We start from the raw sequence: 16,613 nt of genomic DNA on the forward strand, positions 1-16,613 counted from the left end.
AAGATCAGCATCTCGAGAGAGGGACAAATGAAGGCTGTATTACCTTTATGACATGGTTTCAGGAATCACATAGCATCACGTCTGTCAATTTCTGTTGGTCAAGGCAGTCACAAGTGTCTATTTGAGGTTCAAGGGAAGGGGATATAGACCAGCATTTGATGGGAAGAATGTCAGTGACACGGTGTAAGAAGAACATGTAAGATAAGATATATTGCAGTGGCCATCTTTGGAAAATTGCGTACACATAAACCACATAGAACAGAGCCTGGCACGTAGTGAACGCTTGATCAATGGCAGTGCTATTATGATTATTACTGTTACTGTCACTTCTGTGATGACTGTAATAATGATGATTAGATAAAACATGAATCTCTGTGAGGTTTATGTAGCCCGCCTAAAGATTCATTCATCAGCCCCACTCATGCTAGGCACTGGGATACAATGGTGAGCAAAACCACAAATGATCTTTGCCTAGATTCACAAATGATCTTTGCCTAGATAGATTCTCAAGTTTTGGAAGGGAGGTACGTGAGTCAGCTAATCATACAGGTGAAAGTAAAATGGCAGGAGAGACCATGTTGCAGAGAAGTGAGTAGTGCTACAGAAGGATGATAAGGAACCTAATCGTGTCCACAGCTGGAATGGTGATCCAGGAAGGCATTGCTGGAGGAGTGACATTTGAACTGAGATCAGAGGAATGTGTGACTTGCTTGAAGGAAGAAATAGGAGGGAGGGAAACAGCATGTGAAAAGAACATTATACGGGACAAAAGTGTGGTGCACTCAGAGACCAAAGGAAGGTTAGTGTGGCTGGAGCCCATGAAGCTGGGGGAAAAGGAAGCATTTCTTAGGTCAAGGAAACAATTTTAGCCGCACCGTGACAGACCCAGTTCTTAAAGATAATTTGGTTCCAAATAGAGTGTTTCCTGACTCCACTATGTTTTTAAAGGGGAAGGGTATTATAGATTCAGAATTGTTTGAGTGCATAGTACTTTTTTGTCTGTTCAAACTAAATAAATTATCTACGGCCAAACCAGTTTTTTTGTGCTCTTCTTGAATTTATTATACATATTCTTGAGAAGTAAAATAAAATCTGTATGCCCATGTAATGCTTGGCTAGTGGCTGAAAGGGTCCTCATTATCTAATGATTTATCTAATGAATCCCTGGTAGTTACAAGATTGCCTAGGACAGCCAAAGTTATAATGTAAGAACATTCACCTGTGGACTGCTTATACAATTAATCCCCATTGAGACATCCCCCTCACTTAACACCTGCATCTTTCCCTGCCCATTGCTTTGCCATCCTTGTCTGTTGGTCTCTTCTCGATTGCTCACTGTTAAACATTTGACAATACAATGCAAATCAATTGCAATGTAAAGTTCAAACCTTGCAAAAGATGCAGGATTTTATGAATAGAATGTTGAGAAGCTACTTGAATCCCCTGAAAATGCTATAGACAAAGATTTGCCAGAGTTAGGACCAGTGACTACTGAAGAAGAGAACTTTGGGAAGCTTTCAAACTGTTGGAGAAGCTAGGAGAGTTTTGCAAAAACGACCCACTTTTTGTCTATGCTGTGAATGTCCATATGAATTAAGGAGTGTTGCAGTATACTCTTAATTTTTCTGGAGAAATTGCCTCCCCCAAGAAGTAATTTGATTCATGCATTCTGTCTGCATCCTAAATATTATTGAGTGATTACAAATTTTGTCAAATATAAAATAAATAATATAAACCTGTTTTAGTTTTTGGGTAAAAGATAAATCAATTCTTTATGACCGTTGCCTATGAAATTTACATCTCCAGTTGAGTTGAATGCATTTCAAGTGCCCTTTCCCATGCAAATCTCTTCGGTTAAGTAGGCCCTCCTAATACTGTCCAACATGATGTGTTAAGCACCTGCCTTAGCCAGCTTCTAGTTAAGTTCTGAGTTACCGAGCCATCCAGATGACTTTAGCATCTTTTGAAGATAACTTCTCATCTGTTTTCTGCCATTTGCCTTTATATGGTGTTTGTTGTGTTGGTTTTGCTGCTCTTTCAACTTCTCTCTGTTTTCCTCTCCTACAGCTATGTGTTTTGCATTTGAAGACCATCATGCTATCAGGGTACATGTATTTAGCATGTTGATACAGCATGTTCATTCATTTGTGTTCTCATTTTTGTATGACTTTTTATTATATGAATAATTCATGCTCATTGGAAATAATTTGACAATACTTACAAGTACTCATATGTGGGAGAAAATCAGAATCACCTGCAATCCCACCACCCAGAGAAAACTAGGAGTGATGTTTTGATGATATTTGGTATATATCCTTTGATGTTGATATTTTCTATACAAAATCAGATCATATAGTCCATCCTATTGTTTAACCATTTTTTTACACTCATTGTAGACATTTTTCCATGTGGTTGAATGTACTTTTGTGCATTATATTTTAAAATATGTGGAATGATCCCTTGAGTAGCTTAAAGATCATCTAAAAAGAAGGGCTGGTGGGGCTATTCTTCCCTTGTTTTCTGCATCAGGGGTTAATGCTTCGGATACCTCTGGGGCAGCGTTTAATAATTTGAGATAAATACCAGACGTTACTAAAGGCACTCTAACCTAGCCTGGCTTGTGGTCATTTTTGAGGTCAGATATGAATGTTCTCACTCTCCTGTAGTCAGCCTGGCCTGAGCTGCTCACCAAAGCTGTCCATCTGTTCCAGGACATTGTCTCCGCCCTGGAGGACCGTCTGAGGCCCCTGGTCCAGGCAGAGTTATCTGTGCTCGTGGATGTGCTCCACCGACCTGAGCTACTTTTCCCAGAGAACACAGATGCCAGAAGAAAGTGCGAAAGCGGTGGCTTCATTTGCAAGTAAGCAGCCTCGTGCTCTGGGGTGGTCCGGGGCAGATCACTGCTGACCAGATGAAGCACTTGCTCGTGAAGAAGCAGACGCTCGCCTTTTCACTTTGATGCATACAAGGTCATGTGTTAGAGTCCTGTGCTGACCTTTCCAAAGTAAGTTTGTAGGTTTGGTTGTTCTTCCCGACACTTGTTTTGGTGAGTTTCTCCTTTTCCCTGCATACCCCATCATTTTTCTTCCACTCCACAAGAACTGACAGAGCGCCCACCATGGGCTGCAGTACAGATGCAGAAAAGTCGTGAGCCTGCTGCCCTCAAAAAGCTCAGATCTCCCAGGACCCCACAAAGGAGTTAGTTAAGCAACTAACACCTTTGTAGTTGCTTAGGTTTTGCATTGGTGCATTACCTAAACAACAGGTTCCATGACCAAAAATCTTCATCTGATTTTTACCACTAAGTTTAGTTGGTTGTTTAACTTGAGAGTCGGCTGTGCCTCTGAGTTTCGTACTTTTCTGGGATGCTCAAGGGACAAGACTATGGGTAAAGGAACGGTGTTTTTTCTCCTTCACGATCATCTTCATGAGGTTTTTTTATACTTTATATTTTAACAGTGCTATGGGCACTCCTCAGTGGATAAAGTGTATAAACTAACTTGTTAGTGTATAAACTAACAAGTTTGAGTGGACTTCTGTCCTGTTTCTTCTCTTCCTATAATCTTTCTATCACGTGTGGTAGACTCCTGCCCTCTGAGCCCTTTTGCGGTTACTGACCAGCAGGTGTCGCCATTGAGATGCTGTTGAGACACTAACTGGCTGTTCTCACAACAGTGAATGGCCAAGCATGTTTAACCTGGGAGTCCTTGGTAAATATTTGTTCGTTTACTGCCTAGTTACAATAAGTTTCTTGTGAAGTTTATTTATTTATTTATTTATTTACTTACTTACTTACTTATTTAAATATGCTTTCAGGGACCTAATGCATGGTTTTCCTCCTACCACGTTCAGGTTAATAAAGCATACTAAACAGCTGCTAGAGGAGAATGAAGAGAAACTCTGCATTAAGGTCCTGCAGACTCTCAGAGAAATGATGACCAAAGATAGAGGCTATGGAGAAAAGGTACTGAATGTTATTTTCTTGTTAAAACAGGGTATTTCTAATGAAGTTGACATGGGGTTGTGGGTTAGAAATACACCGTAGTTCAGGCATTGACTGAGGGGTTAACTTCTTTCTTTTTTAAAGCTAATTATCTTGTCACTAAGAGTAGCTACATCATATTCCTTCTCTTTTAAAAGGCACATATACTTAGCTGTTGTATAGACTGCTTGCTACATAATGAATCTAATGTCAGGGAAATAGTAATAAGACTTTTCATCTACATTCCCAGCGGGAATGCAGACACCTCTTGTGTATCCCAGCATGCATTCCTGAGTTTTGGATCCAGCTAAGCATACCTGTGGGTTTACTTCTTTCTGGGGAGATGTTGCACAATCCCTGCAGTGTACTAAGAAACTCCCTCCAGTTCTAACTGGAATTAAGGCAGGCAAACACACCATTTCTAGCTGAGATTGGGAAATGGGCAGTCCCTGCGACAGGATACTTCTTGGCATCGGCAGTGAGTAAGGATGTGTAGAGACCCTCACAGTTTCAATTTTGGTCCAATACGTGGGGAAAAAACAACAATCTCATTGTCCCCCACCCTTTGCCCCCCTACTAAAAAAAATCTGGGCCTCAGTTTAAAATCTCACCAGTTTTCATTTGAAGGTAATAGGTCACTAATTATCTCCAAGCCACTTAAGCAGCTTTTTCTGAATTGGTAAATCGACTGATGTCATTGATTTGTCAAAAAACCCAGTAACTCATTGATTAATCTCTGTGAAGAAGCCTTAATAATTAAATCACAGCCTTCTTTTTGAAAGTGGATAGTTACAACTGTATTATTCCAAGTATAGAGGCCTGCAGGGATCCTGATTTCTAACCTAAGCAATATCGAACGTAAATATTAGAGCAATTTCACATATGAAAATCTTTGGATAAGAAACATAAAACAGCAAAGTACACAAGCCCTTTAGCAGTATATATTTCTTCGCTGTCTCCAGATTACTTGGCTTTTAAATGTCACTCTAAGTTTTAAAAATACATAAATTAAAAGGTGAATGAATGTTGACTAATTAGGAAATAAGTATCTATAACTCAGGAATTTGATGGTGGAAACCTGCTAGAAAAGAGTTTATAGATACAAATGATAGACATAAAGAAACATTGTACAGATGAGAAATGATGAGATGTCCTGTTCATACATACACCTGTATAGGCACCTACGTAGGTCTTGCACTAAAAAAAGAAAAAGAAGAATAGGAAGGAGCTAACAGCAGAGAATACCAGACAAACAAACGGCATTTTTTTTCACAAGATCTTTATTTTTCTTTGAGTGAGCTTTAAGAAATTTTTAAAAATATAATTCCAGTTACAGAAATTCACTCTTCATAATAAGATAGAATCCACCAAAAGGGCCATAACCAGTTATGAATATATTTGTAGCTTTGGGGGCATAAAACTTGATTTTCAAAGGTTGAGACCAGTTTTCTCTCCTTTAGAGTATCTGTTCATCTCTGTGACTGAGATTTTTATAGTAAACTTGGTGTCTCTACTCCCACAAATGTTACAAGTTGTGATTATATTTCCGTTTCTCTGAAGTTTTCTTTTTTATACCATAGAAAGTAGAAAATCTAGGAGTCGAATCTGTTGCTTGGCAGCCAAGTACGTCAGGGTCTTTGGGCTGTGTGGAAGGTATGCTTCCCCACTGGCTTTCCCTGCCTGTTGGTGCTAACTGGGAGAACATCATTACAGACCACGGGAGATACTGGATCTGAGATGTTGTAAAATTGTCTGTTATAAAGCTCATGGAAAATGTTAAAGCCTGGGGATTTAAGAGGGCAGTAGGTGGAGGTTGTTAGGAAAAAGTAAATAGTTGAGAAGAGCTTCTTAAACCCTGGCTCACATTCTTTTTTCAGCTGGTGAAGAAATTAGCCACACCCAGGCAGAGAGGCTTAAAGGAAAGATGGCATGTCTTTCCAGTCTGGTTGGGGGCTGTCATCCCCCTTTATGAAAGTGAAAATACTGCAGGCAAATGTGGGAAATGCCATGCAACCAAGGAAGACATTCCAGAAACCCATGGTAGTCAACAGTTTCAATGCCTATAGTACATACTTAGAATGCTTCTGGCCCTATGCTTTGTGGGAAAATGCTTCTTAACCCTTCACATTAATGGAACTAAAAAGAGTGGGGGGAGGACGTTAAACTATTTCTGTTTCTTCTGATCCAATAGTGAGTATTAAATTTGTCCTATTTTATTAAGGCTGTTGAAAATGGTTTTGATGTTTTGCTGGCTGTCCCTATTTGAGTAAAGATGCATGACGTAGGGGCAGGCCAGCTCTTTCAAGGGTGGAAGGAACCCAGAGCCAAAGAACTAACCTTTCTCAGGCAAACCAGTTGGCTTTAGTTGATAAAATAAATGAGGTGTTCTTTGGACTGGATGCTCAGGGCACAAGGGCAAGTGTGAAGTCATTTCCGTCTTCCTGGCCCAGTTTTCCTATTAGTTGTCTCTTAAGTGGAATTTGTCCCATGACTACTACCCTTCTGGGATGTGCAGAATTGTTCTGCCTCTCTGCCTTGTCCTGAGTCTTCATGGCCATAGTCTGATCTGGCATTGCTTTGTCCAGCCCTCCGTCCACACACAAGGAGGCCATAGCAGAGAGCTGAAGTGACCTCCCAAGGTCACATGGCTAATGTGTGACAGGATCAAGACTGAAAGCCAGGGTCTTGAATCCCTGTCCTTTCCTCCCACCCCCAACCTGGTTTCCACCATGTTTGTGGGCCAAGTTTTCTTCTAAGCCATAATCCTTAAAGATCATGAGAAATAGATGCCTTTATTCATCTCTACATTTTCTTTTTTATTTTTCAAAAACATTTTTTAAATGTTTATTGTTGAGACAGAGACTGAGCACGAGTAGGGGAGGGGCAGAGAAAGAGGGAGGCAACAGAATCTGAAACAGGCTTCAGGCTCTGAGCCATCAGCACAGAGTCCCACGTGGGGCTTGAACCCATGAACCATGAGATCATGACCTGAGCCGAAGTCGGACGCTTAACTGACTAAGCCACCAAGGTGCCCTCATCTCTACATTTTCATTCAACATTTAGGATTATCAAGGTCATAGATAAAAATGAAAGATGAGATCATGATTATTCTGTTAAAAAACGTTGAAACATTGGTGTGCTTATATGGATCTACTTGTCTGAAAAGAAAGCCATTGAGTACTGCCACCCATATATTACTGGATATGCTAAAACATAACAGAATCACTGTAACACCAACTTAAATTTTTTTAATGCCATATGTACCCATTAGTGTCCTAAAGTATGTCTTAAATAAAAATAACATTCTTTGACTTCTTATGTGCCAGCCACTATACTAAGCATCTCTTACCATTTGTCAGATCAGCCTCAGGAATATCATTATTGTTATTAACTATTCTTGGGGGAGAAAACTTAGGCTCAGAAAGTTTCAGAAACTTGCCTAGGGTCACACAGCTAATGGGGAACCAGGAATTCAAACTGAGGCAAACACCGTGACTTCAGAGTCCCCGCTCTTCTCCACTGTATCATTTGTGATTGACACCATTTGAAGTTCTCCCACAAGTTTAAGTTTCAATTATGTTACATCATTATGTAAGTGACCTGAGGCAGTGACCCTGACTTTGCTGCACGTAGCAGGACTTAAATATCTAATCTTCAGCTCAGTTCTGACTTCTCACCTATTGAAAACAGTCTCCACTTGATGCCATCTTGCTTTACAAATTATGATTGTCTCAGAGTCATCCAAAACCTGTGGTTTGGCTTAGGTCCCAAAAGAAAGCATCCAATCGGTGAGTAGTCAGTGGTCAGTCCTCTTGTCTTGGTCAGCTCACTGAGAAGTGCCTGTCCAAGAATTATCACGTATGATGCTAAGCTCAGGACTGCTAGAAGATTGTCAAAAGATTTAATCATGATCATTTAGGAATAAAAAAAAAAATCATCTTTATTATGTCTCTAAAATGCTAAGGACCAGCAATGAGTATTTGTCTCATAGAGTGGTAAATATAAAATACATATCAAAAATGATAACCAAAATAATGTTGGAGTATGTTTTTGTATGGTGCCTACAATGACTTGCTATCCTGTGTATTCAAAATTAATAAACTTTAAAATCATATCAAGACTTTACCACCACTCTTTGTATGCAATGCCTACTGAATTCTGCTTTTAATCCACAAATTAAACAATGTCTTTATTTTAAAAAACAACAAAAAACTTCCCACGGCTAAACATCTCTAAAATTTAATCTGAATCTCTCTTTAACTCAAAGAACATCTAAAAGCCCCCTAGACCCATATGCCCCTAGAACATATGTTGTATGTTACATACTGGCTCCTCTGTAGTCTACTGTAGGTTCAAAGAGCTTGAAAAGAAATTCAGAGGCCAAGAATTAATTTGAAAGGGTATCTCAGAATTTATTTAAAATCTGTTTTCTTGAGGTGCCTGTGTGGCTCAAAGGGTTAAACGTCCGACTCTTGATTTTGACTCAGGTCATGATCTCAGTTTGTGAGATTGAGCACCAAGTTGGTCTCTGTGCTGACAACACGGAACCTGCTTGGGATTCTCTCTTCCCTCCCTCCGTCTCTCCCTCTCTCCTCACTGTCCTCACTCTCTCAAAATCAATAAATAAACATTTAAAAAAATTTTTGTCTTCTGATAGTAGTAGCTCTTTTACTACCAGAGAGTTTTTGACCTCAAGTAATGTCAGGGTTTTCATTTCATATTAATTGGCAAAACCTGTTAATTTACTAATGCTTCTTTTGTCTAGGTGAATAAAGTATTTCAGGATTTCTAATAGGAACTTAAATTTGCAAATGTATTATTAGTGAACCATAATATAAATAACTCGAGGGTCATCTCCCCCCTTAAGCACAATTGTGATTAATGCTCTAGTTGTTTTCTTTTTCTTGAACCTGATGCTAATAAGTCACTTACTTATTAACTAATATCACTTGCGTTGGCTCTAATCATCTTTGGGGGAAAACATTTCTTTTTTAATAATAGTAACCAGGATATGGGGCTTCTAGTCTTAGGATATGTCGGCTGGCCTGCCCCTACGTCATTTCATATTTGCTGAAATTGAATCTGGTTCTGATTTAGCCCAAATGCAGTTTAGGCCTCAGATCCCCCCTGAATGGTAAAATGAATGGAAAGAATGAATTTTCTCCTTAGCTGAGTTGGTCACCTGTAGTCTTTGGCTCTCCTCTTTCCCATCCTCTTCTGAAAGATTGTGGTTCTTGATTGGGCAGTTTGCCCTTGCTCCCAGCTCAGTGCAAGTTTTCACCTGTGCAGGGGAGAGGGAAGGTGCGCCTCTGAACTCTTAGTTAAGTGACCTGCCAGGTTTGCTCCCTGGCATGTGAACACGGTGGGGCAGCATCCTGCCCGTCTGTTCCTGAGCAGAGGGGTTGAGAGCAGATGTCACTGTGAGCTGTGGTCGTTAGTGCCCCCGGTGCCTGCACCCCTTCGGAGGGTCACCATGTAACAGTGCTCCACCGTGGGGAACTCAGCGCTAAGAACACGCTGACGAAGTTTCTAATGCTTCGCTTGCTCTTGTTTCCTAACGTTTCCTTCTTTTTCTCCCCCTTTTTTTCTTTTCCAGCTAATTTCCATTGATGAATTGGATAATGCTGAGGTCCTAATTTCATTTTTTTTTTTAAATGTCCCATGGTGATGTTTCCATGACATCCTTCCAGTGAACACTGTGGTCTGTTCCTTAGTCTTTGCAGTGTCTAGTATCTGACTTTTGTGCAGTGTGCCTTCTGGGCGTGAGTTGAGTCCTTTGTGTCTGTGTTAGCATTTCCCATGAGTTTGTTTGCCATTTGTCCTTGGAGATCCCATCTGAGTCTAGATAAAGATTTTCTAAACTGTGATAAGATTTCCGTCATTCACTGTTTAGAATCTCAACCGAATTTGTGGTTGATGCTGGTTATTAACCTATTCCTAAACTCAGTGTTGATATTCATAAAGAGCTTTTCTATCTGCACATAAAGCACCAATACAAAAAGAAATAACTGCATTCATATAGTTTGAAAGTAGTAAAAGGAGAAAAAAAACAACACTATTTTCTTGGTCCCCGTGTTGGAAGGTATTGAGTGTGAGGGGGTCCTAAAAATGTTTGCCAAAGTGCATTGTGAATTCCAAAATACACATTGAGACTTTCCAGCTACAGACTTGAAATGGGATTAGGAATGTATTATTACCACGGCTTTACATCTTGGAAAAATACCTAAAGGTCAAGAAATATAATTGTCATCTGATGGTTTCTATACTTAAGTATCAAATTAGTTTTACTTACCCAGAATTATCCTGGAGACCAATGAGTAGTCATTTTGTTTGGGATTTGGGGATCTCTGAAATATTTTTTGTTTGGTGAATATTTTCAGCATTTCCTGCAGTATATTTAGGTTGCAATAAACATTTGGTAAATGGTACTAGATGTATTAATTTGGGGAATTAAAGTATATAAATGAAGGAGTTTAATTACTTGGCAAATTGAGCGCCCTGGAAAATAATTTTATTAGACTTTTAAAAATCACTTACCTGGCCTACTTTTTTAGATACCTATTATTTCTTTTGACAGGCTAATTAACTCCTTATTTTTGGGTAGGATAGAGCTACCAGATAGAATATGTTGTCTATTCTAATATCCACTACCATCGTTTCAAAAATATTAAGAGATGTTTCAGATGTATGTAGGGAGAGTTTGAATTATAGACTTAAAGCAAGTAATGATGAATTTCACTGTGTTCCTGCAGGAATGGAGCTCAGAGAGGTTAAGTGACTGGACTTAGCTCACACAGCCAGATAGGCTAAATGGAGGCTAGCACACTGCTGCCTCAGCCCCTCACCTGGTGTATTTGCTGCTCTGCCACAGTAAACTCTGTAAGCAGAGACTTTTCCTTATATTAATCCCACATGAACCCAGGAGGAGGCCATACCCTCTAGGATGAATAGAAGGGGAGAAAAACAAAAGGCTGTGTGGTGGGTTAATTAATAACTTTACCCATAGATATTTTTGCCATTTCCTGTCTGGTTTATTCTCTTCCTGGTGTGTCCCTGAAAAATACCTAATGCCGACTTAGCATGTCAGCACCTTTTGTTACTCGTCTTTCTACCTGGTATTATAAATGCCTCACTGATTTGAACTCTTACTCTTAAATACTGAAGTTGTATTTCTACTTGCTTAAGTACAAATGAAGTCAGAAAAGAAGATCTTCCTTCACCGGAGTCTGCAATGTTATTAATATACTGTTTTGCACCATAGTAATCATTTGATGTGTTTGCTTGCTCAAGATAGGACTTGGGTATCCTGGCTGGGAGTTTATTGCTTGCTTATGGAAAGATTCCACAGTTGGAGCAGGTGTGTTTATAATTATACTCTAGGAAATAGAATACTGTCTGTTTATAAAAGAAGAATGTTCTGGCAGCCGCTTGGATTCTTTGAAAATTCCCTGAGGAAGCAACTGTGGATCCCCTCTTCGTTGTTACCCCTGGCAACCGTCAGAGCCCTGGGACACCAACACTCTGTCCCCAGTCCCTCAGGCTGTTGGATCTGGTCCTCTAAGCAGAGATGTCTGATTGGCCTTTATCATCAATGGCTGTTCTGGAAACCACCACTGCTCCTGCAGCTTCTACTCTACCCGGCCTTTTGTCAGTGTGTGCTGGTGGAAGCCTGCAGCACACAGCTGGAGTTCTACAGAAGCTTAATGAGAGAGTTCATGCTGGCCCAGGATACAGACAAGGCATCACACCTAACTTGGAAACCACTGTTCCATTCTAAACATGGTGGGGAATCGCCCCCGGAATAGTGTAAGGCATATGTGGTAATCTCATGATACCCTGACTGGGGAAGGGCCACTGCCCTTTGATGATAGAGGCCACTTGGGCATCTCAAAGAAGGAGATGTGCTATGAACGACTCGTAAAAACAAAAAAGAAAAAACAAAAAACAAAACAACCCCAACACAGCGCCTCTGTGTCTCTGTCAGTGCTCTGAGAAAACAGGGTGAAATGAGGTCAGAGTCATGGAGTCCCTGCAAGGAAAGGGCATGGTATGGGGCCTTCCCAGCTGTCTTGTGGAACAAAATTTCATTTGAAACTAAGAAAAGAGAAGGTTTCTTCCTTCCTTTTCTTTTCTCATTCCTTTTCTTTTTTCTTTCTTTCCCTTTTCTTTCTTTCTTTTCTTTCTTTTTTACTTTCTTTCTTTCTTTCTGGCAAATAAACAGGCACAGTCTTCATCCCCCTGATTTTACCTTTTCCTTGGGGTGTTGGTTGAAGGGTATAGATTGGGTGAAGGAGAAAAGGAAACACCATACTTGGGTTCCTTCAGCTCACTCAAAGTTTATAGTGTGATGAATTGTTATATATGTATACACACACTTCAAGGTAGTAGAGATTTCCATCACCCTCAGAAAGTTCTCCTGTCTACCCATTCTTGGCTTTCAATGGACACTAATGATGCCAACAACACTGAGTTATATGAGTAACATTTGAGTGCCTGTTACATTCCAGGCACAGTGCAAGGGGATATGAATATGGTGATGCCCTCACATAAGCACAGCGTCTGCCCTTCTGAAGTACACAGTCCTGTGGGGGAGACAGGCAGTGGTTAAAATTAATGTTCAGTGACAACTGTCAACTATGAGAATTGCTAGCATGAAGAAGTACACGGACTCATGAGAACATAGAGTTTGGGAACGTCTACCTGAGCAGGGAGGTCTTGTAAGAGCTTAGGTCAGGTAGCAACAAGTGGGTAGCACCAGCAGGTGATCGTGTAAGTCACCTTTCTAAAGTGTAAAGTGCTGTGCTAACTGACCACATGATTGCGATCAAATACTCCAACTTGAGGTGGAGGCGTGGGCGGAACAGTAATCCACCTCATTTTCGCGTATGTGTCTATGAAAGGAAACAGTGTTTTTAGATAAGTATGTGCTATAGCTCAGTGGAACGTGCTGCGTTTCTTCGTATTCAAGATGTGATCCCCATGTAATCACTGTCACTTGGACCCATGGAATCTGCAGAGCCACCTGTGCCAGCTTGGGCTTCCTGCATCACAACAGAAGAGCTAGAGTGGCATGCCCACTTGTTCAGGGTGGCTGCAGCCTGCTAACGTCAGCCCTCAGCTTACCCCACTTTGAGCTGCTTCTGCAAGCAAAGGATGCCACCAACGGAGAATTTTGTAAGATTCACTTAGGGTGGGGGGGGGTGGGGGAGAAGAGAAGAGAAACACAAGAATTATTAAATTTCACCTTCAGGGGGCGTTCTCATGACGTCCAACCCAGGGTGGAGGTGTCCTACTTTTTTACATTGCTGTGAACTGCTGGGTTGGGCACCTGCCAACATTCAGGCGGCAGTTACATAAGAGCTTCTTTTTTTCCTGGAATTTAGGCTCACTGCTGATGTGTGACCTTCAGCAGCAATTGCCAATAAATGCACTGGGGCTGTTTACTGTTAGACACTAGCAACCATAGAACAAGCAAGCTCAATTCAGAGCATACAGAAGCTGTTGCAGAAATCTCTGGATGATTTGAGGTTTTTTAGTGGTTTTTTTTTTTTTGGTAGTTTTTTTTTTTTAATATCGTGAGATTATTCCACAATGACTGGAATTGTATAATTAAATCAGATGTGTTTTTTAAAAATGAATTTATTTGAGTTCCGATGAACGTGTTCTGTAAAGTAAAGGTGAAACTGTCATTGGGACTAAATGATTTTTACTTCTTTGTTTCTAAAAACAAATACCATTAATAAAGGGCATTGTGTTAGCAAGTGTGATGGTTTTAAATTGTTCTGGTAAAATGCTTAGGTAACCTATGTCAGCTCAATTTTCTTTAAAGCTTTCTGGTCTCTTAAGGTGGGTTTGCATAGGCTCATGAAGGACAGGTTCCTGCAAACATATTTGCAAGCCTGTTCACTGTTGGCTGCTTGGTTGGTTTCCCCCTTTGAGGTTTTGAGTGGGTGAAGAGGAACCAGAGGCTGATTCAGGGGTACTGGAGTTCATACATTCCCTTTGGTGTGCTGATAATGAGGATCATAATACGCTTATATTTCTTAAACTGTATTCAGTTTCTACTAGGGATGGTCCATGGAAAAAGACTTCATCTTTCAAAGGAAAATTCTAGAAACCTAAGGTTAATAGGATGATTTATGTTGATGGCAGCGGAAAACAAAAGGTTTTGTTTTGTTTTTTTTTACAAGGCTGTGGTCTCTGCTAGTCTGTTGGAGGCATACATGAAATGTATGTATGTATGTGAACGGATAGTCTTGTACATACACCGGAAATAGGTGTATAGTCTAGGAAGACTAAGAGCTGTTTTTTTTTTTTGTTTTTTTTTAAGATGAGAAGGTATGATTTCCTTCATTTATAGTAGAACTTCATCCTTTTATAAAGTGCTAGGTACGTCGCACATTGAAAGTGAGCATGCCAGTGTCTTAGAAGCACATAGGTAGTTACCACTCAAGGACCATAGTTGTGATGCCTTGATTTATGGCCTCATCCAAGGACACTTGGGATTCAGTGACTTGAGATTGATTTTGAATTTGTCTTTCAAAGCCAATCATTTAAAATCTATTTTAGTTTAAATTCGTTTAAATTTTGCTGACCTTGTCTAAAAGCAACGGGAAGACTTAAGATGAGAGAAATAAGAATAGGCAGTAGGGCGCAGTAGTGGGTTTCCAAGTTGAAAACCACACAGCATCAGACTGTTGTGCATCATCTGCTGGTTCGGGAGGCTTTGCCTTGATTGAAGATGTCAGCACCTGAAGATAGTGACTGATCCTGGGAATAGGGTGGGAAAGACCTGACTTGTCCGAATTCAGACATGACCGTTTTCTCTCTCTCAGCATCCTTCCTTAACATTGAGGATGATGCTTCATGTAAAAAAAATTAATTTTATAATGAAAATGTGCTGAGAAAAATAACCTCATGCATTTACTAAACATTATCAATTGCTTTTGGTATTTATGTAGCTGTTATCTTATTTGAACAATGTAGCTTATTAGGAATATGCTTCTATTTTTCAAAATTTCAAGTAATTGCCGTGAAGTAACCTCATCCTCAAGGAAATAGAACTGAAATCCTCATAGGAGGGAGTGCTGGCAAAGGCCGTTGGAGTTTTGTTGTTGTTGTTGTTTTTACCAAATTATATGCCACGTATAGTTTGGCCTTTGCCATGCCTGAACTCATTTTATGTCCTAGCAAGTTGTCTTATTTAGGGGACTGGCTCTTAAATGTTACGAAATGAAGTTTACTAAAAATACACCAACGATTAATGTTTTAACTGGAGGAAACCCTAAAGAATATGTGCTACAGTCTCCTCGACTGCAGGTCAGGACATGGAGGCCCAGAGAGGTTCAGTGACTGGCTCAGGTTCACATAAAGCCGGTGCCTGGATGAGCTTCTGGACACATGACCCTGTGGAGCACGTTGGGTGTTTCTATTCTGTTTCATGAACGGATAGCATTAAAAAGGTGTCCTTCTGTTTACATAATGATTCCCAAGGCTGCACAACATCCTTTGTTGTCTCAAAAGGCTTCATGAAATGTTCAAGGAGAAAAGATAATTTTAATGTCATTTTTATCTTGGAAATTAATTGCAAAACAAGCATGACAGTGGTCTAAGGAAGCAGTGGACTGACTGTACAATCATAAAGCCTATCAGAGGCCACTGATGCCTGAGTGATTAAGAAATAGCCATATACTCCCTATGAGCATACTAAATGTACTCACGATGCTTCTTCAGACACAGAGATGTCAGACAGGAAAATTGACAAAACTGAACCAAACCCCACCACTTCCAGGTTCTCTCTTCTTCATTTCCTTTAACTTTTGTTTGGATTGGGAAAATGAGCAAGACGGTAGCTCTGGGGAGTTCCTCCAGTAAACCCATGCCTAGAATTCTTTTGTTCTAATCATACAGGATCACTATAAAAGGATATGTTAGTGAGAATGTAGCCAGAGATGACATGTTTTTCCATTGATACCTCCAACTGCTCTAAAATGTATGGGCCATTACCTTAATTCTCCTTTTTCTTCTGTGTCCCTTTCGCACTGAGATAGCAAAAATGTTTACACAATGTTAATTCTTTAGCCTAAAGCATACCAAATAAAACAATAAAGTGTTTTCTTGGGTTGTGATATTATTTATGTCTTGAAAAGACCTATAACTGACCTGGCCATACTTCCTTCCTTCTGTCCTGCCACTCTGTGTATCCCCACCCCAACAGGAAGCTCAGTGCTCTGGAGATACATTTTTTCCTTCCCCTGAGGTTAGGGGAGTTGTGCTCATGTCTCAAAATTCTTCTGTCCATTATTGAGTGAGCAGCCCTCTCTATATGTCCGCACTGTCCCTGGAGAATTGCTTTAATCTCTGTACTTAAAGAGATCTCCTATATTTTTTTTCTTCATTTTACCTGTTGGAAATAGAAAACAAGATACATCATGATGTTGTATAATAACATTCTCACATCAAAAACATCGTTTCCATCTGGGGGATCAAACCAAGGGGGTGGGTAGCATTGAGCTGGATTGAGACACCACCAGACTTCACAGGTATAGTCCTTCTGTGCTTTCAACACATCCCCTGGCTCACCACCAAACAGCCACAACCGAGCCTCAGTACAGGTGTGCTATGTCACTGG

At 40.2% G+C, this 16,613-nt stretch overlaps 1 protein-coding gene across 2 annotated transcripts in view; it reads left to right on the plus strand.

Moving 5' to 3' along the window:
* Positions 1–16,613, plus strand: part of ITPR1 (inositol 1,4,5-trisphosphate receptor type 1) — a 326,172-nt gene that overhangs the window by 196,538 nt on the left and 113,021 nt on the right. For both annotated transcript variants that reach the window (XM_007076615.3, XM_015535056.2), the window contains 2 exons: positions 2,712–2,860; positions 3,853–3,964. In XM_007076615.3, coding sequence (XP_007076677.1) covers positions 2,712–2,860; positions 3,853–3,964 — 261 coding nt within the window. The remainder of the gene's footprint in view (positions 1–2,711; positions 2,861–3,852; positions 3,965–16,613) is intronic.

The sequence above is a fragment of the Panthera tigris genome, chromosome A2 (genome assembly GCF_018350195.1).
Source record: "Panthera tigris isolate Pti1 chromosome A2, P.tigris_Pti1_mat1.1, whole genome shotgun sequence".
Classification (NCBI taxonomy): domain Eukaryota; kingdom Metazoa; phylum Chordata; class Mammalia; order Carnivora; family Felidae; genus Panthera; species Panthera tigris.